Here is a 27,223-nt window from a genome sequence, read left to right on the forward strand (position 1 = left end):
TCACTACAGCTGACAGTGCAAAGTGAAAGAGAACAGCTTGTCTGCTGCTTCCTTCCCCACGTCTACATGGTAGGTGTGTGGGGCAGTATGAGTAGCAGGCAGAAACTAAAACACAGTTACTTACTGGCCTTGGTAAGAACAATTTCTTCTCCTGGGTACATGGTTTGAGTTAAAGCTCTAATGAGTGTTGGGATGCTAAAGTAATCCTTTGAAGCCACTGCTGTTACTGACACAGACAAAAGTTGCTCCCTGAATTCTCCTTGGGGAAACAGTGTCTCCAGTTCTGACTGGATATAACTCATGCCACCTGGACCTTGGCACTGATGCAGGCCCTATTTTTAAACAGTATGTTGGACTACTGTCTGTGCTGGTGATTCACACTGTGCCAAGGATGTTCCTGGACACAGGAATGCAACCATCCCTTTCCACAGGCTCTGGATGACTTCTGGACAAAGCTGAATCTCCCAGATATCCCTGGGCAGTCTGGTATTCAATACAAGCCAAGGAGCAACAGGCAGTTCATGTGCAGATGACCTGCTTTGGAGGAACAGAGAGGATGATAATATAGATGGGGACTGCTGTGCACATGTTGGCCTCCATGTTGCAGAAAGATACATTCAAGTCAAATTCATTTTACTGGAAAATAGCTTACAAAACCTTTTCCTTGTTGGGCTTTTAGCTTTTTCAGTTTTTTCAATTCTTTGGTTTTTACTGGTGATAAACTCAGCTGATGCTCAATTTCTACTCATGCACTAAGATTAGCTATGAGTATATTTTTTATTATGTTTACATAAAAGTTGGGAAATGCATGCTGAGGCATGCAGATGTAAAACTGGTGGAGGTTTGTCAGCGTAGCCTCAAGCATGAGACACCTGTATATAGGATAATACAGCTGCTTTCTATACATGTGATCCAACCACCATGTACATGCTTTATTCCTTTAAAAGCAACCTCCAAAATAAAAATGTAACTATCAAAATTGTCTAACGCTGTCTTATGTATAACCTCCAAGTCAGAGTCAAAATACAAAGTGTGGTTTTTTTATCAGGAACCTTAATCTGCAAAAATCCTCTTTGCATTTGAGTGTGAACTCCACCCCTTAAGCAAACACTTTGTCCTGGTTTCAAATCAGATTTTCACTACAGAGTTCCCATTAATTAAATTGTGGGAGTAGTTTCAGCCAGCAGCTCCTTGCATGGGTACCCTTTCACTTGTAGCTGGTGAAAGGTGATGTTCTTCTGCCTGGCTGAGGAAAAATCTATACAATCATAAGGACAGCTCAGTGTCCAAACTCAGTCATCACCAAGAGTCCCTTAAATGATTTAAAAAATAAATGGTTTCTTCTCATAATTTCCTTACCTTCCAGTCATGTTTTTCTCAGCTACATTTGCCTAAGAAGCCAAAACTCAGACATGGTGTGACATTGCCCTACCTACCTCCTTCTCTTTCCACAGGCCTTTTACCCCCCAGCTGTTGCTGCCAGCTCTGTTCAATTAACCTCAACGGGAATGCAGTTGTCCCTCTGTGGTTCATCCTGTTCAGGATTAATGAACTGTGCTTTAAACCAAGAGAACTGCTGGTAAAAATTAGGTATAATTTCATTAGAAAATTATGTACTCCTAATTGATGAAGGAGGTCATCTGAGGACTTGACAGAATTGAGTTTAACTGGAGGAAAATACTCACAGATCAAATATATGAAGTTTGCTACTTCCTTTTAATCATCTCTCTCTCTGTGGACACCTTTTGTCACCAAATGTCCTGTTTTCTGTCTCCCTGCCGTCAGATCACCACCAAGGCATGTTGCTGGGAAGCATGGAGTAGAGGTAGCAGTAAAATTAAGTCACTTGTTGTGTGGCCAGTTGTTTCTTCATCTTCTGTTTCTGAGTGATGAACACTGTGTATAATATGATTTATTTAAGTGTTACAATGCACAGACTGGTCAAAATACTGAGTTCATTGCTTCTCCGGTTACAATCCAAGAAAATTCCTGGTATTTGCCATTCATGCTGATCCTGGGAAAGTTTGCAGTCCTTCAGCTTCTCAGTAATGCTTGTTTGGTACATTCGAGCAAAAGCTTGGGCAATAACTTAGGCTTGTTCAGCCTCTCACTTTCTGGATATTAAAAGTAATTTTGATAGACACCTAGACAAAGAAAATTAACAAGGAGCTTGACCAAGAAAGTACTGACAAGCCAGGGTAGTGACAAGGGGAGACAACACAGGTAAATAACTGTTTAAAAAACAGGCTTAAAAAAACAAGTTCAAAAAAGAGAGCTCATCAAGAATTTTCAAATACTGTTTCTGGCTGGTCATACACAGCTTTGTTTATTACTTCAGAGCTCTTGACTCTTCTGTTATGGCACAGTATTTAGTAATCATGCTGTAGGAGATCAGGTGAACAGCACGGTTTCCAATGTTTCATATTGTGTCATTGAAGGAGACCATAAAGTGATGAATTGCACAGTTGTCAATCAGATATTTTGGTCTTTTATGCCAAAAAAACCCTGTAATGTTTGGTACTTATGTCTCTAAATCATGCCGTTGTAATATTTTTTTCTTAGAAAAAATTTATATGGGTCCTCTAAGTTCTAAAAATATACTTCTATCTCTCCAAGTAAATGTATCCATTATGGGAAGGATATATCTATAAAAAATAGATTGAATCCAGGTCTTGGATGTAAAACTAAGTCTAATGACTGGATTTTTGATTATATGATACCAAAATAATTTTCTGTACAATATATTGTAAAGGGCCAAATATCCACCAATCACAAAATATGCAAGTTTGTATTCTGCACATGTGAAGGATAAGGAGTTGATACGTTTGAGTCAAAGTTCCTCACAGTGTTTTGTTTAAGTGCTGGAGCCAGTCAATGTGCTAGCACACACACTTATGTTTCAGCATATGAGAGCATAAAATTAGCCAAGCACAAAAATATCTGTTAGCCGTCGTTTTATGGGGGATGGTACTTTGGTTCTGGTGTACTCCACTGTTATAGGTTCTAAAGAAATTAAGTGTTATCTTCAAATGTAATTACCACAGAAGTCATGGAAAATAGGATTTTCAAAGCAGTCCAGGGAAACTGAGGACCCAGTTCTTAGTAGTCAGGAACATAATATACCGAGTCCCAGTCCCAGCCTTGAACATGCCAGTATCAAGGGAGCATTCTGTTACTTGTCACAGGTTTGTTGTAAGCTAGCCAGCTGATGAGGTTTCTGCAATACTAAGTGGTCTTATATAGTGAAATATTTCATATCAAGTTCTGTTTGTCATGAGAAAGAATGTGGCTTTTAGCTTCTGTGGGGCAAAGTTGTTGGGTTTTGTTTGGTTTTGGTTGTTTGGTTGTTTATTTTTTTCCTGAACAGAATTATGGGCCAAATGCTCGATCCTTTTATGTAAAAGGCGAAGTTTGATTGAAGTGAGACCAGAATGTATGGGTATGTGCTAAATCAGATATTTTTAAACGCATGCCACTTGAGATTGTGGAGGAAAAAACATGCTCATAAATACTTGTGATTTGTTTGAAGTCAGAGTACATTTCTCTCTGTGGGTCTATTTATAGCTTCAGGATAAGAAATTCTTAGGCTTAGTAGCAGGAACTGATGAGTGAGACTTTCACATACTCAGAAGAAAAGCATGAGTTGTAATTTTCTGTTTCTTCAGACTAAAGAAAATTCATGAGTCTTGTAGCTGGGACATAAAATTAATCCTGCTTACTCAGGAGAACCTTAATCACAATGCAGTTTTCTACTTGAACCATGGTATCTGTAGTACTCAAAGAAGTCAATTCTCACAGAATATTTTTTCGTCTGTCGTTGTCTCTTGTTAAAATAGACCTTTGATTTTTCCAGTGACCAGGATTAGATTGTAATGTAATATTTTTATATTTTTAGTTTTTATTCTGTTGCTATATTAAGACCAGAAACACAAATGGATTCCTGTGAATCCTGAAGTGTTCCCTTTTTTTTTTTGCTGCTGGAGTCCAGTTCTATACAATATCAGCAATCAACTTCTATACCAAAGCCAAGCAGTGACAGTTGCAATAATGAATATTTGCTGCAGGCCACTGGTATGAAAATAGCACAGTGCTACAAGCCTGCGTCACCAGAAACAAATCTTCCATTTGTCTGTGGCTGAATTTCCAGCTCAATTTTAGAACATTTATCATTGAAATAGCTCTTATAACACTGTCATAATATAGTGTTAAGGAATGCTGATTCAGTTTACAAGGCGTGAACTCAAATGCCTTCCTACTTCTTTTTGGTGTGTTTTTTCTTAAGTTTTTTAAATCCCTTATACCTTTAATGCTGTACCCTGCATTTAGGGCACTGAACTGTGGACAGGCAGCAACATTGTAATATATTCGAAGTGACCCATGCTGGTTAGGTTAGAAGTTCTTGCAAGGAAGGGAATTGGATTGCCTCTTTGTAAACTTACTTGACATCTTTTAGAATGTTTTATCCTTAATCTCTGCTGAAAATTCTCAACTTCATATGAGGACAAGCAGCTTTGCATCTTTGAATGCGTCATGGCTTTTACGTGGTGAACTTCAATGGCTTTCTATGTATGTTTTAATGTCATTAATGTATTTGCATTAGTAGAATATAAAGTGTATTCATATAGGGCACCTTTTAAAAATGCAGAATATATGCACTGAACTTTGATTATTTTTTGAGATGAAGAATATGCTGATGACATTTACAATTTTTAATTTTTATATACTATGCTGCTTTTATTCATGCATCTCAAAATATCCAAAATAGCTATCATAATTGATTGTATTTTCTTTTCACTTTAAAATAATTACATGGTGAAATATTAGATCAGCATAGATACAGAAAGTCAGATACTTGAAAAATAATATAATCTGCTGTTATTTAAGCTTTTTAAGCTTTTTTTTTTCTCTCATTCATTGCCTCAGGTTTTGCTATGGAAAATAAAGAAATTATGATCTATATTTTGCTTAGGGCTAAATACTGACCATTACACTGCAAAGCTGGCAATGGTGATTGATGTACATATCCAATTTCTTGCAAGATTAGAATGAGCACCAACTTTGCCATCAATCCTGAGAGAACGTTAATGTCCCTTTCCCCTTGCTGGGCCATCTGCCCTTTGCCTTCATTTCACTGAGAGTGCATTGGCTAAGCCTACTACTGTACAGTAGTACCAGGATGCAGAAACTGATGTTTTAAAAGCAGTGTTAATGCTTTTAAAGTAATGGGGTTTGGGCTGGGATTGGGTTTTGAGGAAAATAATTTCACTGCAGCAATTTTTGACTGACTGACAGCAAACATTTAATTGAATTCTCTGGGATGGGAAAGGAGTGATTAGCTTACTCTTCAGTTTTGTCGACAGATCTTCAAGGGCTTTATTTATTCATCAGTTTCCCAACAAATGGCTTAATATTTCAAAATATATATTTTTTGGAAACATTACTTTTTAAAAAAATCATAAGGAGAGACTATTCAGCAAGGTAGCACCATTCCTTCTGCACCGATATTTGACATCTCCAGTACCTTCAGGATACAGCCACTTTCAGGCTCACTTGCAGTAAAAAAAAAGCAAACTGTGATTTGACCTTGAGTGGAACTTTATTTTTTGCTACATGCTTTAATGCCTGTCAATACATAGAATATTCACATGAAAAACTCTGCTTTCTTGGGTTTATGAATTATAATTTTTAAAAACCCTCTGGGCGAGTATGTAGAAACATTACAAAATACACAATATATAGAACTTAATAGAGCTTAAAGGGTCGTATTCCCACTGACTGAAAGGGAATCATATTTGTGTAGATATTTGTTCAGCCAGCTTCAAGTCCTCCAGTAGGAAATATTTCTGGATCTGTGTAGGTAGGCTATTTCCAGGCTTCATAAACTTTAATATTAGAAAGAATTTCCTCATATCTAATTTAAATCTCTCTTGATGTAATCCAGTAGTCCTTGTTCTAGTAGGAGGGATCAAGGAGAAGAGTACATTCTCTTATTTTTAGCTACCTTCTATAGATATGACAAACGTTGTCAGTGCTTGCCCTTTTTCTTCCATACTCACAGTTCATGTTTACCAAACATCTAATTTATTTTGGCTCCCTCCATCACAAACCCTGTCTTGTTGCTTTGCATTCGTATTGCTTCTGGATTAACAGCAAAGCAAGTAAATTTGGGGTTTTTTTTGACATTGCTGTCTCCAGGATGGACACAGGGCTTCCAGAGCTGATTAGAGGAGGAAGAAATATTTCCTAAATCTTTTGCTTTGCACTTTCAGTGTGGTGGGGACATATGTTATAACACATTGTTAGAAGGGATCTGTGTTCATCTTGTCTGCTACTGAAAGATTTTTCTGAAAACCAAGCAAATAAACAAAGAAAACAATCAAAATGAAATAGACAATAAAAGCTCCCCAAAAGCAGTACTGGGGCTGTTATTCATAATTCTGTTTTAATAGATCAGATTAAACCTACTGAGTGTGGATTCCTGCAATTGTCTTTACTGAAAAACATCTAATTTTCTAGACTGTTTCTTCAATGCATTAAAATTGTTTTGATTCAGGTCTCTCAGTGTGTTTCATTGCTTCCAGTTTGATATTGCATGCTAAGCTACTGGGAATGTTCTCTGTTAACAAAGTTTTTTACCAGTACTAGTCTGCACCACACCACTGTGATGCCAGTTAGTTATGTCCCTTCTGCATCAGAGCACATACTTAGCTCTCTAAGTTACAGAATTGTTATTTTGTCTATTCTAATAGGCAGCAATTAAATAAAGGACAGTACAGGTAGAACATCACTAACACCAAGGGATGTGTGAAACCAAAATGAGCTATGCTGGAAGGTACCCAAATCCAGGCATATCTCAGCAAAGCAACTAAGATTTCTTTTGGGGAAAGCTACTACTCAGTAGTCTTAATATGATCAAATATTGTGCTGCAAAGGCAGAACAACTTCTGTCCTTTGTCTCCGTCTCATGTCCCCTTCCTGCCATCTTCTTCACTGCCTCAGTGCTGGATCTTGCTGTCCTCCACCCTGCTAAGTACTTAACAACCACATGATACTGCCATATCCAAACATCATGTATAAATTATTCAAACTACAATATCATTGTGTATTTTTTCTCTCTTTGGTTTGGAACTACTGAAAAAGCACAAGTTCTTCGGTGCAAGAACTAGGTTACCAGATTTGGGTATATATCTTGCTTGTAGTCTTTCCAAAAATACTACTGATATGAAGAATGAAAATCTTATTAGTGTTTGTTTAGGTCTCAGATATGGAATGTTGTATATTTAGTTACTGTTATTAGTATGTATCATTATTATGCAATAATGGATAATAATGTGTATGTGTATTAATAATTACCTTCATTTTTTTAGTGTTAGTGTTGGGAAAAATCAAGTGAAGTATCAATTTAATTTTTAATTATTTTTTTTACCAGCTATAAAGGACAATTATTTTCATTTTAGTTTTAGTAGTACAAGATGTTAAAACTTTAGCTTGGCTAGCCAATCAGCATAAGTATTGTGTGTTACTATGACTGTTTATTCATCTGAAGTGGTGTGTATAAATTTTAACTGCCAATTGTGCTGGTCATTTACATTACTTCTTTTATTGCACTGTTCTTCTGTTGTACAGTACAGTCTTAATGACATTTCTATTCACTTTATGAGTTCAGTGTTAGCAGACTGCAGGAGACAACACACGGCGTTTCAATACATGAGAGTACTGTATTTTGTAACCACACAAAATACAAAGAATAAGGTCAGGTTTAGTTCATTACCATTAGCCATCACCAGCACAATCTGTCTCTCTGTGTCATCACAGCATTGGGATGTAAACAAGCAAACACAAAAGGTTACACAATTTTTTTTGTTTTCATTTGTTTCCATCTCCTCTCTTTGCCCACAGATGCTAACACAGGGACACCAGCAATATCAACGACGACAACAGTGGAAATCCGGAAGAGCAGTGTTATGACAACTGAGATCACCTCTAAAGTGGAGAAAATCCCCACAACAGCCACTAGCAGCAGCACTTGCCCTTCCGTTGAGACTGAGGAAGAAAAAGCAAAAAGACTGCTGTACTGTTCACTATGCAAAGTCGCTGTCAACTCTGCCTCACAGCTGGAGGCGCACAACAGTGGTGAGATGGAGCAGTGCTTGCTTGCTTCCTTTTTTTTTCTTCTGTCTCAAGAGCACTGCAATTATCTTCCCCTGAATAGATTAGATCTCTTACAGCAGGGGACAAAGAGGTGGCAGAAAACTGGCAATTACATGGAATTCATTAACTATTAAAGTATAAAAATGACAGGGAAAGAGGCTTTCAGAAAAGGGAAAGAAGGGAATTTATTGGAGGCAAGTTGCACACTTTCTTACACTTTAGCTTTTGCAGCTTCAAAACCTTATCGAGCTAAATGACAGCTCTGCTTCATTATCTTTGGTGTTCACAGTTTGCATAGTTTTGCTTGTGCCAGCTAGCAAACTGAGTGTGAATGCCATTAGGTTTGTTTGAAATCTAACAAATTAAGGCTGAAAGAGGGAGCATCAGTCAGTCAGAGTTCAATGATGGGAGTTAGAGTTCTTAGCTCCATATTGTCTGCTAATAAATAACTTGCTAAAATTATGTCTTTGCTCTTTGTTTTCATCAACTGATAGCAGCTGCTGAATGAGAGTTAAATGATAATTGCCTACCTCCATCTTTCTTAAACTTTTTCTTGTCATTAGAGCTAGTAGCATCAGTAATTTCCAGTAGTAGAGAGCCACTATTCACAGTCACTCATGTTATTGATTGGCTCTGTGGTGGGTGGGGTTAAAAGATCTGGGGATTTGATATGGTGGCAATAACCTATAGCTATCCTACAGAAAGTTCCTGATTTTGAATGTGAGGGACTACCTGTTACCAAGGGTAAGTAGAGTTAAGAGACAGAAAGAGAACCTTAATTTTGAAATGCAGAGACAGTGATAATATTCCTGGAGCAAAATGATCAACGGCTTTATGATGCAATGAAAAAATAAATAACTTTGTCATATCTATAGACTTCAAATTAGAATGGAAATTATAACTGGTTGGCATTCATGAGAAAAAAAATTCCATCAGTTTTGCATGCTGTTTACTATATGCCAGAGCTTCAACTGGTGAAAGTTCAACTTCATAAAGGTGTGACCTTTTAAACTATTTAACTTCATATGAAGGTTAGACTAAATATTCTGATTGGGCTGAGAGCCAAAACACTATTCTGAATATTTAAACACAACCCCCCAAGTTTTTGCTGCCTGTGCTGATAAACTGTGTGTGTGCTCACACACACATGCATGTTTTTACAAGTCTCTGTGTGGATGCATACAGCAATTAGCAGTGGAATGGTGCTTCTGTACACAGTAGTTAGTCCATTATCATCACAGACTACCTGTGTGGGAGTCAACAGTGTAAGAAATTGCTCAGTCTGAATAAAAATGCAACAACAGAACATCATTGTTCTTTATCCACCCTTTATTAAAAAAAAAATAAAGCAAGTGCATTTTTCTCACATCAGTGTTTCTCACATGTTTTGGTTTCCATCCAGGACATTAATGATCCATAGGTTGCTGCCAGGAACCTCTGCCGCTTTCTGGTTTGGAGAGTAATTAGTTAATTACAGATTTAATTGTAAGCTACCTAGACATACTGTTTATCAGTCTGTTCAGGAGGACTACAAATCAAAGGCAACTACATCTTTAATAGCTAAATTACTTTTCTTTTGCAACTACAATTCAGGTCTTATTAGCAGCAGGAGTTAATGAGAAAAGTCACACCCATTTAACTTCACATCAGGGTATCTGGTTGTGCCACTACTTTCTGGTGTGGCTGCTTTGTGCATTACCTATAGGTATGTAAGTTAGTAACTAAATATCAGGTGTGAAATAGTGTTACATTAGTATGGCTCTGATACAGACCAACACAGTCCTATTCCAAAGATAGCACATCACACCAAGCTGAGGCTCATATGATTTTATTTTAAAAAGAAAATAAAACAATGAATGCAACCCAATTGCCAAAGTTGTTTCTGTTTCCCATTTCTATTGTCTCCAGGGACTAAGCACAAAACTATGCTGGAAGCTCGGAATGGAAGTGGAACCATAAAAGCCTTTCCCCGGGCAGGCGTAAAAGGCAAAGGACCTGTGAATAAAGGAAACACAGGCCTTCAGAACAAAACATTTCACTGTGAAATATGTGATGTGCATGTAAACTCCGAGACACAACTGAAACAGGTACTCAGCTGGCTTGCAGAGTGAGAATCCTTGGCTGTTCTTTGTTTGCATGGTGGTGAAGTACCAACACAGCACATGTCAACATAACAGTTTGTGTCCAAATGGAACTTACAGATTTGTCCATTGTACTTGGCTGCCATGCTGTATGTTTTGTTTTGATTAGGATTTTCCCTTGCATGGAATATGCTTTCTCAAAAGCTCTCAGTTGTACATCTTTATTAAAGAGTTACAGAAGGTGTAAGCTGCAACACGTTACAACTGTCTTTAGACTGCTAGAATTGTCATGGGCTAATAAATGCTGCCATTTCATGTACTGCATGATATTTGCCTTGACAAAGATGTGAAGGTGGATGCAGCCAGTACTTTTAAAGAACACTAAGTGATGTTCTTAGTTGTTCTTAATGTTCTTAGCAATGGAGAGGATTTCTAATATTTTTTATCAACGTTTCACTCTGAGAAACATGACCTCCAAATTGCAATTACACTAAATTATGTTCAGTCATTCTTCAGATGATCATAGCTTTCTGAAAAACACTTAGTTTAATTCCATATGCCTTTTGGAATTAAATACTTGTTAAGGAACTTTACAAGAATGAAGATAAATTCAATAATGGACAATAGCAATACCCATTCTTCTGGTTTCATGAAACAAAAAGTTCTATGTCTTTTTATTGTGATAATTCTCTTGAAAATGAAAATCAAAGTAAAAATAAAGTTCTGAAAAAGATCCCTTACTTCTAATACTACAAGATAATCCGTGTAGAAAGATACTTATAAAACCTCAAGATCCTATGAAAAAGATAATGGATTTTGTGCATTTTTTTCACTGTTACTTAGTTTTATATGTAACCATCTCACAAGGATCTCCAGAAGCATAGCAATTTAATCAATTTTGTGACCTTATTTTCTTCCTCAAATAGGGGATACTTTACTTTCTAATATTCTTGAAAACTTTCTATCAGAAGTGGATTGAATTTGATGGGTGCTTTATAGAGTTAGAGAGGAGTTTTTCAAAGGCTTCTATCTTTAAACTGACCAAGTCCTGCTGAAGTTAGAAAAGGTGGGAAAATTTTTTTAACCATAGTGGAAGCAGAGTTGAACTTAGGACTGATGAAAATTACAGTCCCAATATGTGGTGCACAAAGGATTGTTCAAATTGCAAGAGACCCTATTCCCTTTCATTATTGAATTAGTCAAAGTAATGCTGTTGTAGAGTAAAAGCCTTTAGTATTAGAGGAGTGACCTTGTGTAAAACAGAACCTGAAGCGATCTGTTGTGGAACCATCACCCTCTGTTTTCTTCCCCCCCCCCCCCAAATTTTTTTAACAGCACATAAGCAGTAGAAGGCACAAAGACAGAGCTGCTGGGAAGCCGCCTAAACCTAAATACAGCCCTTACAACAAACTCCAAAAGGGAACACATCCTCTAGGGGTAAGAAAATCACCTCTTTATTTGACTTTTATTTTAATCCTCATGAATAGGATTTTTAGAAAATGTAAGTGGAAAAATGTTTAGAAGTAGAGTAATGGTGTAAGCTGTTGGAGTATCAAGTATATGAAGGAGCCAGTGGAAGCCCAAAAGGGATTTTTTTATATAATTTAAGGGGTGTTTACTACAACCTGTGGACCCTTGCTTTTGTAGCTACTCTGAATAACCTCAGAAAAGAAGCTTGTTGCAATGGTCATTAGAGAGCAAGAGATGGAAAAAACATCCAGATGTCAAACAGGATTTTTCCAGTTTTCACCAAGGACAATAGTGATGAAATAACTAAATAAAACTCTATAAAATACAAACCATTCATTCTATCCTCATTTAGAGAATTGTGGAGATAACAAGTGAAACAATTAAAAAAATCTGTCTCTTCTTTCATTTGACTGTTTCAGGATGGGTCTGGTCACATTTTTGACTGCCAGGATAAACTATCTGAAAGACAGCTCCTACTAGCTCTGAAAACTGAAAAAAGGTTTACTTTTTAATAAAAAAAGCCCTCTAGGATGCTGCCATTAGTTAAGAATCAGCTTATATTGTGGATGGGATAGTGAAACATCTGACATTTATCTTCTCCATCAGTTAAACTGCATGAATGTTTTATCTGCTGCTTTGTAAGGGTTTATAGATGGTTCTGGCAGAGGCAGGATGTTGATTCATTGTCCTCATAGAGATTAGCTCCTTATGCCTTGACCATCTTCTTCGATGCGGGCAGAATATGGAGCTGGTTTTTTTTTCTGCGAAAACCCATTTCTCTTTAAGCTGAGTTAAAGCTCTTTTCTTGGCAACAGAAACTGTGTCCTTATTGGGGCACGAGTGGCATATTCATGCAGGATTCAGTTGTAGAATAAAGCAGTGCAGCAGTCTGGTAGATCTAATAGGGAAATAGCCCCATAGGATTTCTCAGTAATCCACTAGAAAGACCAAGGTCTCCGATACAAACTATACTGAAAGGAATAGAAAATATGTATTGGGGTAAGTAGAATACAGAATCAGGAAAGCCTTTCTGATGGGATTATTATTCCTTTAGGAAATTCATTGTTTTCCTGGGAATAAAAACAACTATTACATTGTTGTTGTTGTTGTGCACAGTTCTCTACCAATTTATGTAATGGTGATTTCTGAGAACTCCAACCAAGATTCAAGACAAATAATGGCAGTGTGTCCTTTTTTCAATCCCAATTGCTCACAATATACAGGTCAGGCTAGAGGGCATCAAAGAGGCAAAAGGGATTTAAGAAGGAGAAAACAAGCTAGCAATAAATGAACAGATATGTGTAGTAGAATTGTGGCTTCAATAAGAAGGGAGAGGCCAGTTCTTCATTTAGTCTTTTTGGTTTTGAATATAAAAACTGCCAGAATTGTTGTCACTTGAAATGCAGAATGGCACAGCAACAAGCCAGAGATATTCTAATTTCACCTTTGATTTAATGCTCTTTCTTTACTTTTTCTTTACTCCCTCTCCCTAGTTGAAACCAGGATGCTCCCCATTAATTTTTCAAGTTATTTGTCCCTTCATTGGAAATGAAACAAATAATGGCTACTTTACTCTTAATGTTGACCTGTGAGTTCATTAGAGGTTTGAAATTAAGGTGCAAGGTACTGTGTATGTTAAATATTACTAGTTTTGTGGCTACCTTGAAATCAGAATCATGTTGATAAATTAACTGAAAAGCTATGTAACTACATTAGAAGTACCAGATTCCTCCAAGAATAGTAAGAAAGCCCTAGCCTTTTAATAGAAACAGAGATCACACATAAGATCTTTGTGCTTCATGACAAAAAATGTATGAGCATCACCAGATTTGTCTACAGAAATTAAAAAAAGAACATGCTACATTTTATAGCTTTTCTAGACCAAAAAAATTCTTTTACCATGTTTTCAATATCATTTGTAGTTCTCTGTCTGTTCTAGATTTACATGCTTCAGAGACAGAAGCTTTATAAATTCCCACAGCAATATTTCAGAGTTTAAGAAATCTTGTAATGTTGGGACTTATTTGGTACTTCTTCAGGCTGCTGTGCAGCATGTATAAAACACTGCACTGGAGAGGAAAAGGTTATCAAGCATTTGATGGTCCAAACTTTCTGCAATAAAATAGCTCTTACAAAGAACGTCCTTCACTGGGCACTGTAGACCAAAAAGTACTTTGTACTCAGGGTTATTTTTGTTTTGGTTTTTTTTTGTTTGTTTTTTTGGTTTTTTTTTTTTTTTTTTTTTTGGGGTGGGTTTTTTGTTTGTTTTGTTTTGTATTTTTGTTTGTTTGTTTTTGTTTTGTTTGGGTTTTTTTGGGGGGGGGTTTCTGTTCTAAATAAGGCTGTAAAAACTTTTTTGTTAAAAAATGTAAGGAAGGAGGAAAAAGTCATATGTTCAGCAAGGGAAGAAGACAGCTTGGATCAGTGAGTGTAACACTGATCAAGGAAAAGATCAGATCATTTCTTTTCACAGACGCCATGAGGAATTTTATATCTAGTATCTAGTATATTCTTTGTTAAGAGGATTACAGAATTTGGTTTGATCTGAGTATTTCTCCCAGAGCTTTAAAGGACCTGGAAGCCAGCAAATTGCCAATAGGTTTTGGGAAAAGTAAAAATCCTCCAATTGGCTAGTAAAGAACCCACAGACCTTTTGGAATATGGTGATAGTGTAATGATGAAACTCAATGGTGGTTCATGTCAGAGTATTCCTGTCCTTACTTTCTGTTTATTCACTCACTAGGGTTCTGTTGAGTTGAAAATGTCAGAGTGATGTTGTGAAAGTTAATTACTTGAAAATCCTTTTCAAGTCAAGGGTGAGAAGTTGTGTTTCCCTGTAAGTAAGAAGTGTCTATACTTGCAATGAGATGAACCACAGCATGGTACATATATTCATATTCTGTATATTCAATACCAGAAGTCCATCAGAGACAATGGGAACTTTTCTTTGTCTGTAAATGAAGTTTCTAATCTTATCTCAGAGTTTTAAAAACAGGACAACAAAGATATTCAGGCTCCTGGCATCTCATTAGAAACTTGAAGTTGCACTGAAAACTTCAGAAATCCGTAGAGACTAATCTGATGTTCATTTGTATGCATGCTAAATGTAAATTCTCTTAAATATTACTGGACCTCTTGTGAGTCAAACTTCAGGGTTTGGGTTTTTTCCTTTAGGAAAACTCTAAATGAGGAGTTTTCTTATTTGTATTTGGTAGTCCACAAGTTTTATAATCATGTCATGATTTAAAATGTTTTTTTAAGAAGAAACCTCAGTGAAAGGAACAGAAATATCATCGTTTGGCGGAATACTACTTTAAAATATCTGCCACATTTTCACAATCCTTATAAGAAGGAGCAGTATCTTAGTGGAAAACAGTTGAAGATGTTGAAGACACAGCAAGATTACATAGGGCAGCACCCATTTAAACACATGAAACATGAGACCTTTTCATAACCCATGAAAGATAAGACTGGTTTATTTGCTTGTTATTAGAAGCAGGAGCTAATGAAGAGGAGCTATATGGAGATCTTAATTTTAAGTAGAACTTGCATTCTAATGATTAAAACAAAAGTATCTTCTTAGTCAGACCGGAGAATAGGATGTGTTTTCATTCGGCTCTGGTCTCTATCATAAAGCTGTCCAGTTGGAGGTCTATTAATTGATATCTAATTTTTCCGTATTTAATTGTTGCAGGGTACGTGCAGCTTTACTTTGGTGCAGGTTCCCCAGCCCCAGTTTAGATTTGCTTTGATTTCTAATCTCATATTAAATTGCAAATGTCAGCAATAAGGTGTGAGCATTGAAACTCTTTGTGTCCAACCAAATCTTTGTGCCCTTGTCCAGTGGGCGAGGTTGTATCGCCTGTTACAAGTCTGTAGCTCATAGAGTCAGTAGCCACCACGAGGCCTCTCTTGCTTGATTTTGCACGTATAATCTTAAGTCAAGATCCCTCTCGTGTAGCTAATATGAACAAATGATGTCTCTCTGTTTGTTTGTTTTCTCTTGTTCCCCACAGGTAAAATTAGTATTTTCAAAGGAACCTTCAAAGCCGATGGCCCCACGAATCTTACCAAATCCGCTAGCAGCTGCAGCTGCAGCTGCTGCTGTGGCTGTGAATTCCCCTTTCAGTCTTCGCACAGCCCCAGCAGCCACCCTTTTCCAGACTTCAGCACTTCCTCCAGCACTCCTACGACCAGCTCCTGGGCCTATACGGACCACCCACACTCCTGTGCTGTTTGCTCCTTACTGAATTCCAAACAGGAATTTATTGTACTGCAATAATTTTTCAAATCAAAAAAAAAAAAATGAAAATCAAGAACATTGAACTATGCAGTGTTTATTTATAGTTTAAAGTATATATGAAGAGCCAGAACTTTTGATAGAGAACTGAACAAATTCTGAAAGGGGGAATGGGCAGTATTTTCTCCAGATGAGAACATTCCTCTTGAGCATTGATCGTTTTAGAACTGATCTCCAGCATTGACTTGTAGTGATATATAAAACTTATAAAGCCTTTTGACTGTGCATTTTGGCACATATTTCCCTGCAATGTCTTTCCTGCTTTATGAAACAACTTACAAATTTGTCTAAAGGGCATTAACTGGTTCCAATGTATATAAAATACTTTATTCTGTAGATTAAAGAAGAAGGAAAAAAAAAAAGAAACACTGTGAATAGTAGTACCCTTACCAATCCTCCTGCCAAATCAGCAGTTACTGGGTATTTATCTGAACAAAAGTAGATACAATAGATGTCTTGTAAAACAGTAGTATTGTGTCTCTATCTATGCCACTAGGTTTCTAACTGAGTTGCAAAAGATAAAATGAACAAAATTATGTCACTTTGGTAAGTAGTCAAAAATTATTACAATAATGTGGAGCTGTTCCTGGCGGGCAAAGTTTTCCTCACTCAGAGAAGAATGGGCATGAAAATAATCTAGTTTAGGGCAAAGAAAGTGATAAAGAAGATCTAGTGGGGCAAAAATAATTCAGATACTGTACTCAGAATGGGTCAAACATTTATTTAACTGAGAATGTATGTGTACACTGTGTGTTTATTCATAAAGTGTAATACATACAGGATAGATCAATGTTTAAGACATGACAGTGGACAACAAAAAATATGCTCTTGTCATGAACACAGACCTGACACTTCAGTGTTGAGCAGAGGGAAGACACAAATCGGTTACACAGAGTCATAACTGACAAATGAAAAACAGGAGAGAACTTCTGGTCTCATTTAAGTCAGTATAAAGTTCCTCCTGACTGCAGTGTAGCCAGAATTTCATCCCTAGAATGGCACATATTCATTTTCTATCACACCAGTGGGAGTGTCTGTAGATAGAGGTAATATTTTTTGCAATAGGCTTAGTCTTAGAAACAGACTTATTCACTTGTTTTATTTCCTACTGATGTGATACAAAATGTGTTAATATACCTATAAAATGTAAACAGTGACACATGAGATACATATTACGAGATAACTGCACATCATGGGTTTGGAACAAATACAACTTTTAGGACCTGAAGGGACCCTTGAATTCTGTAGCTGACCATTATGTATGGACAGCTTAAAGCCTTATATATTTACTGTGAGGCTTAAAGGGGTTGACTGTGTCCCTTTAAAGTAAGATTTATCAGGGGTATATATAGATATATTGTATATATGTTAGAGTAAGAAAAATAACTTATAAACAGAAAATCTACTATATAAAATAACTATATAACCATTGATTTCACATGTGGGTCATTAAGTGGTAAGTAACAAACAACAGAGAAAAAAATAGACTTCTTGAATCTGATCCTTGCTGCCTGCTTTTTCCCATAGGGAGCTGAAAAGTATCTATTAATATTATGGAGTGTGCTGCTGAGTCATATGCAACCACTCTGATGTGTAGCTAAGTGAAATGCCTACCATGCATTTAGGCAGAATAAAATTTAAAAGCATAATTTAAGTTTAGATGGAGAAATTATTTGAAAGATTTTATTAAAAGGCAGTAATGCAAAATATTGACCATGTGGTTGCTACATAATGCTGCCTGTGGTTAATGCAGACAGGTGGGAGATATAGAGGATGAGAATATACAGCACTTTTGACTTGCAATTCATCAGTGAGCCTTCCATATACATTCGTATTTGCCATTTTTTAAACCTCTCCACATTTAGATTTTATAAAAAATATATAAAGAGAGAGAAAGAAGAGGTTCCATGGATATCTGTGTCCAAAGAATTCCAAAGAGATGCATTTATTTATCTAGAAGTATTAAAATAAGTTCTATATTATGTATTTGTATTTCATCCAATTTCTTTGCAAACGTTTGTGCCTTGAAATGAAATGAGCTTTTGTTTATATTTAATTCACACCTATGTAGCCATGAAAAAGACATGATGGTGATTTCAGGGCTGATTACCAGCTGGATTGCTTTGGCCTAACTTTCAAAACAACAGTATGAATAAGTTCCTGAAGCCAAGCTTAGACATCTAAATAACTAGGGGCTGACATTTAAAAGGGCTCTCTACTCTACAGCTCCCAGTAAAGAGGCAGTAAATAAGCCAGCCTTCAAAACCTGCTCGTCATACTCAATTTAGAAAATGTTTCATTTTATTTGGGTACATGAGATAGTAAGATTTAGTGCACTTGGTCTTTTAAGCCTGCTTTCAAACTTCCATCTGTTTGCAGAAGCTGTAGTGCCATTGCCAGCTGCGTTCAGATTCCTCCTTGAAAAGGGCAGCAGCTTTCAAGCTGTGCTCCGTGAACCACCATTTGTCTGCAGAGCCTTTTGTAAGAGCCTGCGTAAGATCTTGCTAAAGGAGCAGAGGAAGGTAGAAGACCTGTGCAGGCTGTCTTTTCCCCATGAGGAAGCATGCAGATGGGAAAATGGGAGATAGGCAAATATCCTGAAGGTTCTTATGCACAGCCTTCTGGCGCATGGACACCTGTTGTACATCCTGCCATGTTGTTGTGATGCCATCAAAATCAACAGGCTGATCCTTGCCAAAATGTGGCCTGTGGCATGTATGGAGGCACAGTACTAAGGGCAGAGTTCATACAAATTTTGCTAGAAATAAAAGAGTGCCATTCCAACTACTTACATCAGCTAATTTGCAATGACACCTTCAGTTTTCTTGGACCTCTTTTGTCACAGTGCTCTATGGAACAAGTTTTTGTTCACACAAGTCTCTTTTAAAGTTCAGCTGTAAACAGCAAACTCAATTCTTTTTATGTCTCTTACTCACTACCTAATAAAGGATAAAGCCTAAATGTTAGAATGTATAGTGGATTTTCTGTGCCTTGCTGCTCCACCCCCCTCTCGGTCAGTAACAAGCCAAGGTACCCAGGACATCAGCACAACAGTTCTATTATCTGTCAAGGAAAATCCTGCCACAGCAATCTGATGGGGCAAAGAGAACTTCTGTTCAAGGGTATGTCCACAGCAGATGACAGAGGAGGTAGCAAACAGAAGACACTTTACACCTACTTGTCAATACATCCAGTGTGGAGAGCACTATAAAAGAAAGAAATGCCATCAATTTCGTATTACAGTAGCACACCAGGGCCAAGAGGAAGCCTAAAGCACAAGGAAGCAGATCATTTCATCGAAGACACAGTCACTCACTGGAATAACAGTGTGAAATCAGCCTGCGGGGAAGTGGCTGAGTAATGAACTCCGAAAAACAATCAGGTTCAGGGATGTTTTCTTAAGTTCTATTTAAAGTGTTAAAGAATGACTATTCTGTTCTCACCCAAAGAGATGGTATTTTTGTGGGAGGGATATATATATATTTATATTTTTACGCTATCTGCATTTTTCCAAATATCTATGGCTTCAAACCTTTGTTCTGAAGGATCATCATTGCTCTGAACCATGAAATTAGTTACCTTCTTGAAAACTGCTGTAAAAGCTGATGTGAGAGGTCAGTAAGCAAATGGTATAAATATGATGATCTAAAATGGAAAAAAAAGTACTGGCCATGTCAAGGAATATTGTATTTGAAATATACATCTTTATTTTAAGATAAATTATATAAAATTAAGAATAGCTAAATAAAGTTAATATAACTAGAAGAATTACATCTGTCATTTCAGTACTGAAATATTACAATTGGCTCTATATTTTGAAAGTTTAAAAGACTTTCTAGATGTCAAATCAATGCAAGGATGCTGTTGGTAAATTTAATGTCTCACTTCGTTATCTTCCATTTACATCATATCTGAATGGACCTGCCTTAAGTCCACTTCTATTTAAATTGCCGAAGATACAGTAGAGTACTGGCCCCATATTCCCTGAAAATGAAATCATGCTGCTTAGGAGCCCCTGTTTCTGTCTTTTACTCCCAGTAAACACTTAGTTTTTAGAGTCTTTTCAAAGCATCCTGGGGAATCTCTAACTCGGTATCTTTTTTTAGCAAAATTAAACATCATTTTATGAACATTAGACCAACACTGAAGAGCAAGATCTAAAAAGGTTTTCACAATTGTAACATTCTTTTGGGTAAATATGAAGCACAAATTGGTTGCACAAATCTTTTTGAAAGCAGGTAAAGTCAGAACCTAGACCACTTTATTATAAGGGTCCTGGTTTCGGGGTTAACTCACAACAATCAGAAATCTGTTCTTTTTACTACCAGGTGTCTGAATTTTCATTTCTAAAATTAACTTCAGCACAGGTCAAGACTCTAAGCTCCCAAAGCTCCCATGAAAATAAGAGTGGGCTTCCTGTTTATCAAGATGCATGTGAGAATGTGAGCCTATGCTATGTAAAATATTAAGTATTTTTTTGACATCACATCTTCTCCTGTTCTCACTGTTTATCTGTAAGTGCCATTCCTTCAGTGCCAATGAATCATACAGAAGCTTCTGTGCTGGAATTCAGTACGTGACAAAGAGAAACAGTAATACTGATAAATCCTATCTTAAACTAGTTGAAATCTCAAACATACAGTGAAGGGTTTAGCCAAGGCCAAGAGCTTTGTGTCCTCTCCCTTCTACAGGTTTATTAAAATTCAGGACCATTTAGGAGTAAATGTAACTATCTGGAGGATGGTTATTACATAGCCTGACCTGAAATGTCAGCAGCTGAAAGAGTCTGTGCTCCAGACCAAAATTAGGAATACTGTGAAAACCGTAATGTTCTTAACTTTGGGACTTCTGATAGCAGCTGCAAAAATCTTTGATTTCAATAGAGGCAATTTTTTGCTCCTATTGGACGAAGCCTTTTGCAGTCATGCTGTGTACTGCAATTAGGTGTCATTCAACTCTGATTCAGTATTGATACTTTGATAAAGAAACTTGGCCGAGTGTGAAACGTGATTAGTGGCTGCCTGGTTCATGTGGTCAGCTTCATGCTGGGACGATGCTTGGGTGGTGAAATAAAAAGAATTGAAAGAGTCATTGTAAAGAAAGAAGTTGGTGGACTAAATTGACCCTTTTTCCTTGTGCAATGTTCTTAAATGAAACTTCTGAAGTATGAACAAGCTGGGACATTGAAGAGTTCCTGGATAAAAAAGTAGGGACCTTGAAGATCATGAGATCTTAACTTTAAAATAATTTTGATGAGAAGACATTCTTTGGATTAGATACCACAGTGGCATTGTAGCAGTGGTCTTCACACTTGGCACACGGTCCATACACTGACATTTTTACTGTTCACAGCAGAAATCGAGGATTTGACACCCATGATTTGAAACAAGTATAGTTAATAATATTAATTGCATAGGTACTGGACACTCGATTGAAGGACACAATAATTTTCTTTGGGACTCTGTGTATTCATGTGTCTTCAGACCAGCCAAGATATCACTGCATTTTATCAACATCTGCGTCTTCAGAAAGGATGTCCATACTTTGTTTTTATTGCTGTTCAATTTTTCTTCTGTGTTTCTTTTTCATTGTCTAGTCTCTCATATGAATTAACAGAATCCATAAAATTAAATATACATTTAAGAAGTATGTAATCATCAATGCCCCTGTTGGACCATTTGATCAGAGTCAATAAATTGAATAAAGAATTTAAACCAGCAGAGCCACAGTAATAGTAAAATACTGTGAAGAGAAAATGTGTATACTACAGTGTTTTTTACCTAATCTAGAGTTTTATGACACAGACAGCTTTTTAGCCTTTCATACTTTCCTGAAATATTCATCTTTTGGGATTCTTCAGAGGTTTAATCAAATTTAAATGTTATTTCTTATGTTGAGTAAAAACATCTGTGTATTCTGAGTGCAAAGGCAATATAAAAAGGGATAAAACCCACAAACCATTTTCTCACTACAAATGCCTGCAGCATTTGTTAACAATGTCAGCCCTTTCTCTGCTCGTGGCTCTTTGCTGGCATTTACCATGGGAACTGTTCTCATTGACACGTGTCAGGGGAAGACTGTCAGTTCAAAACACAATCTGTCAAGTGCAGACATTCGTTTGGGGCACAACAAAGTGGGAGATGAGAGAATATAGGCAAAGTTATGCCCGTTAGAAATCCCTCAAAACCACCTCGAGGCTCAATGGGGACAGGCAGAGGTTCTTAACGTGGACATTCTGTTGTATTTATAACACAGAGAACGTAAATTTGGAAAAAGTCTTGATTTGAGTATTTTTAACTAGTGCTTCAGTGTGGGGGATGATCCCCCCCTCTACCCACCCAAAAGTATAATCTTTCCTTCAGACGTATTTTCAACGTACACTTGCCCTGATATTATTGCCAGTCAAACTGCTGCCTGAATCTGATTTGTGCATTGGAATAAAACTATTCATGTCAGTTTTGGTACCCAGAAGGAGAACCCAGGAATTAAAAATGAGAATGTAATGAGCCTCAAGTTGGGTCACTTTTTTTTTTTCTTCTTCCTGCAGTTGCTCAAGTCCTACCAGTTTGCTGAAACCTAGGTGTCAATCAAAGAGAAAATGCCTGTTTCTTTCTTCTTCTACTGCTTTTTGTAGTTTTGGAAAGGAGATGGAAACAGTTGTAGCTCTTTATCCAATGACTCACACACTAAAGCTACCATGTAGTCAGTCAAATGCCTGCAAATGTGTTGCCTCTCTGCATACACACAGATTTACTTCCCTCCAATCCTTCTGCTAAATCACATTTTGTGACTCCCTCAGCAGCGTGGGACACTGCAAGGAGCATTTAAGAGGAAAAGAAAAACCAAAACACCCACTTATGGTCTGTATAATGTAGGTATATAATACAGTACCCATTTATCCCCTTCAGTGGCATAATCAAACCATGTAGCTGGAGTCCTGCATTATGCCCCTCATTACAGTATTTGATGCTTTAAATGGTGGGCACCAAAGCCAATTTTGTTGGCTGTGCTATAATTAAGCCTTCTCCCTAACTGTGTAATGCTCTCTGTTCTCCACTGGGGAATTTTTCACGGCAAGTGAATACTTGGAATAAAATCTAGATATTTTTTCACCTCCTTATGCAGCTTTGAAAAGCAGTAGGGGAAAAAAAAGTAAATTAGCCTTTCATGTTTTATTGATACCTATGTTCCATCTGACTGTCAGGAACTTCATGGTGGCAGTAAATACTTCAGCAACTCTTCAGTTCTGCTCTTTGAGACAGGATGCAATGGATCACTATCCCATGCAATAGATATTTAATCCACAGCAGTATGCAAATCATCTGGTCTATGCACCCAACTCATTAAACTCTTTAAATCTGGAGAAAAAAGCCTCCAAACCCACCATGACCCAGTGAAAGCACTGGAGATAACAAGCACACACCTTACATGATGTGGTGTCAAAGAACTTTCAGGAGAACATCCGGTTAGTCCTACAGCAAGTGCAAGAGAGGGTAATAGTTTTGGAAATTAAATGGAGGGAAGTTCTTTCTGAACCCAAGTGTGAGAACAAGTTTAACTCTGCCAAATACACTGCAGCTATGGAGAACTGGAGAAGTCTTGGTATCCTTGAGCAAAGTTCTTCCAGCTATGGACAATCTCCAACATTGCAATAAAAGATTTCAAACCTGAGACCAAGTAATTTAGCAGGATAATGAAATATACTTCCTAGTCATTACAGATAACCAGCATAAGTCCTTCATTTAGTAATTCAAGGCACAGTTAAATTCCTGGGTACTAATTTACTGTCAGTAGTACCATTGAGTACTGACACTTCTACGAAAACTGGCCCTGATCCATTCACACTTCAAAAACACTGTGAATTTAGATGACATTTTTATAAATCCAAGAGTAAAATTTCATGGTCTGGTAGTTTGTAATAGGAGTTTTGACTGATAAATAGTCAATAAGCTATCTCTAATTAAAAAAGGGTGGAGGGACATGTCTGGGGCAATTATACCTTACTATTTAAAACCCCTGATAGCTGCCTGAGGGCTTTTTAAAGGTCAGAGTTATCAACCACATGGAAAAGGCAGTGGGCTGGAAAACAACTGAGTCTTCTCAAAGATAGGTTAGGTGAAACAAAATTATCAAAACTTTAATAATTTCTTCATTAGGTAAGTGTAGATGAATTGCTTCAGATTCACTTAGGTATTTGAGACTGTGGTCCATAAAAATTATTAAATTTGTATTATAACAATTCAAACAATTTTGAAAGAAACTAACTGAAGTCTGCATGGGTTATAGTGTAAGGAGAATTGTTAGGCTGGGGAGAGGAAGTAGAAGGCTTTTCCTCTGGATCAGTTTTAAGCTGCATCTGGCTTCACTGGTGATTTTGCACACAGAAAAAAAGCGTGTACTCTCGAAATTCTTTGATAATGCATGTAGGAGCTATCATCAATAGAGAAAGGAACATGATATTTTCCAGAAAGAATAGAATAATCTTAAGAACAGTTATAATAGAAAGGAGCTGTATTTAGAATCCAATAACTACTAGCTCTAAGAACTCAGTAGCTGTAAACAACTGAAGAGCACAATGCACAGGTATTACCATTTGTGGCAATGAGTTAAAAATTTGATACAGCTGTTAAAAATAAAATCAAAAATGTTAATTGAGGTATATTCTGCATTATGCCACCACAGAATTAAAACTTTGTATTTTGACAACTTCACTGATTCATAATAAAGAGTAGTTTAATCTTTTCAGAAAAGACATGAGGGATGAGAAAAATAATACAATAAAATTTATATGGTTAGAATAAGGATGGAAGGCCAAGCAAGAAAGGGATCCAATTGCTCCCTCTCAAATGGGATGGAAATGGTGGTAACCATCAGGAAAAGACAAAAGCTATTTAAGGTAAGAAGATCTTCAAGCATAAATACTTGAATTAATGTCTATAAACTCACCAATGAAAATTGTCTGGAAATTAGAAGGTACTTGTAAGTGTTAAAACACAGAAATGGTGTCAAGCAGGCAAAAATTGAGGTGATCCTCAGCTAGGCTCTGTCTTGGTTATGAATGAGGTTCTGTGCCACATTTGCTGTGGCAGCAGCTCACTGCGCACAGTGGGCTACTCTGAAGGTCTGTTCCCTCTTCTCTCTGAGCATACTTTAGTGTGTTGCTCCAAAATATGTTAGTGACTTTACTCATGACTTGATAAGTCAGAGAGAGAAATATACAAGATATGGGGGTTGACATGTCAGAGGAAAAAGACTTCTGAATCTTGCCCAGGGTCTGTTTCATCTATATTCACAAAATAGTAGTAAGAAAATTGTTCCAAATCTGAGCGTAAGTACATATGTTTGGTGGTGGCTTTTTGGACACTGCATGTCAGATGGAAAAGTCTGTCACATTCTTGCTAAAATAGGATTCAATATAGCTTTCCTAGACAATCTCATGTCAAAATACATCTGTCACAATCAGTTGCTAAGCATAGTTCACGCTTTTAAAAAATCAGACAGCTGAGTGAAAATATTTAACAGTGCTGAAAGCAAAAAAATATGTCTCTAGTTCACTGAATTCATGAAAACAGGCAGAGTTTAGCAACTGTTCAAGACTTGTTCATCTTTTATTTTGGGCAACAACTGACTTGGAGCTTCAGGGAGACAGGTACCTGTGACCAAGTCCCTGCAACAGAATAAGGGGGTGAAGTCAAAACGCAAGGCCTCTTAGCTCTTCCCTCATTTCAGACTGCTGAGGTTGCTGAATCCTGTGAATTGTGTTCCTCAGTGTATGAGTGCCTATATGTTGTATGACTGTACTAGGTGGGTAAGAAGCCATTCAGTTAAGCTGTGAAGTTCCAAAGCTCAACAATAAAATACAGACCTTGTTGAAGTTGCTGCACTAGTCTTTGATGTCTGATTCTTACCGCTTAGCATTCAGTTCAGGCTTTAGCTAATAATTAGGTAAACAAATTGCCACTTGACACCTGCCTGTCTTTACTTTTTCAAACTTCCCTTATGCTAAGAAGTCAAAGATTTGCATCTTTCCAGGAGGGACTGGATATAAGCTTCATGCTTTTGCACACTGCAGATACGTTTTTACTCTCTGCTCAATCCCATATTTTGCTATCAACCTAAAATCCCCAAACAGAACAACAACAACTAAACAAAACCACAACAACCAGACAACTCCTCCCCCCCAGAAAACAAAAACCTATAGTCCAAGCTCAGCAATATGTTCAGTATGTTACTGGTTGATTTAGAATATTCTTCCAAATGAAGCATGTTCAAAATATTTTACACAACTAAAAACTTTGTGTGACTGCAGCACAAAAACATAATCCAAAATGTTTTGGCTAAAAAAGGGAAGCCTTCTGTTTTCCTTGCAACTGAGGCCAAACCAATTTTAATTTCTGACTTCTTAATTAATGTTAAATACAATTTAGACTGAGTTTCTCATCAAAAAAATATTGCCATGTTTGTAGATCTACTGTTATTTAGTCCATCATTTTATCTTTAATTTGAGCATCTTAAGTATAAGAACAGTTAAATTCAGAGTCTTCATAGATTATGCCATATGCTAATGAAAATCTATATTTCAGAGCTATGCAGAGCATGGTTAATTATTTGGCCATTTTACAAATTGGCCATTTTACTTCTTGGCCATTTTTTATTTAAATTTGTTGTGTTGGTGTCTAAAGGTTTGCTGTGCTCATAAAATAAGAATTTCATTTATTGGCAAAAGACAAGTCTTGAAAGCTATTTTCATTACATCCCAGCATAGACTGAGAAGCTTCTGCAATTTTTCTTGAGAAAGAAAGAAAGAGACTGGCCATCTGAGATACGAGATTCAGGTTCATCTGACCCTGTCCAAAGACCCAAGCTTGTGTTAGGACCTTGGTTAAGATGTTAGGCACTAAGGTAATTCCCCAATCACTGGCTTATTGGTAGGTGAGTTGATTCCTTCATTACTATCCACAGTAGTGTAGATGTGTACACCTCTACCATTACTTTTCACTAAATGTAGATTTAGAGCTGTTCTCTATGAAAAATGCACTATAGGATTAGATGACTTGTGCACTGAAAGTGCTTATTTTCTCCACAGACTGCAAAGGAAATATTGGATGATAAATGAGAAGTGTGCTGTGTGAGTCTGAAATTGACCAACAAAATAGGCAATTATTGTATGTCATAAATTAATCCTGTGTAAGCAGATTGCTCTTTAGTTCAGGGTGGGTAA

General features: G+C 36.9%; 1 protein-coding gene across 5 annotated transcripts in view; it reads left to right on the forward strand.

Annotated features, from left to right (window-relative positions):
• ZNF385D (zinc finger protein 385D) overlaps positions 1-21,716 on the forward strand; it is a 422,159-nt gene extending 400,443 nt beyond the window's left edge. For all 5 annotated transcript variants that reach the window (XM_010398957.4, XM_010398959.4, XM_039548265.1 and 2 more), the window contains 4 exons: positions 7,900-8,133; positions 10,060-10,238; positions 11,568-11,669; positions 15,719-21,716. In XM_010398957.4, coding sequence (XP_010397259.1) covers positions 7,900-8,133; positions 10,060-10,238; positions 11,568-11,669; positions 15,719-15,952 — 749 coding nt within the window. In that variant the 3' untranslated portion in view covers positions 15,953-21,716. The remainder of the gene's footprint in view (positions 1-7,899; positions 8,134-10,059; positions 10,239-11,567; positions 11,670-15,718) is intronic.
• Positions 21,717-27,223: the final 5,507 nt, after the last annotated feature.

The sequence above is a fragment of the Corvus cornix genome, chromosome 2, assembly GCF_000738735.6.
Source record: "Corvus cornix cornix isolate S_Up_H32 chromosome 2, ASM73873v5, whole genome shotgun sequence".
NCBI classification, from domain to species: domain Eukaryota; kingdom Metazoa; phylum Chordata; class Aves; order Passeriformes; family Corvidae; genus Corvus; species Corvus cornix.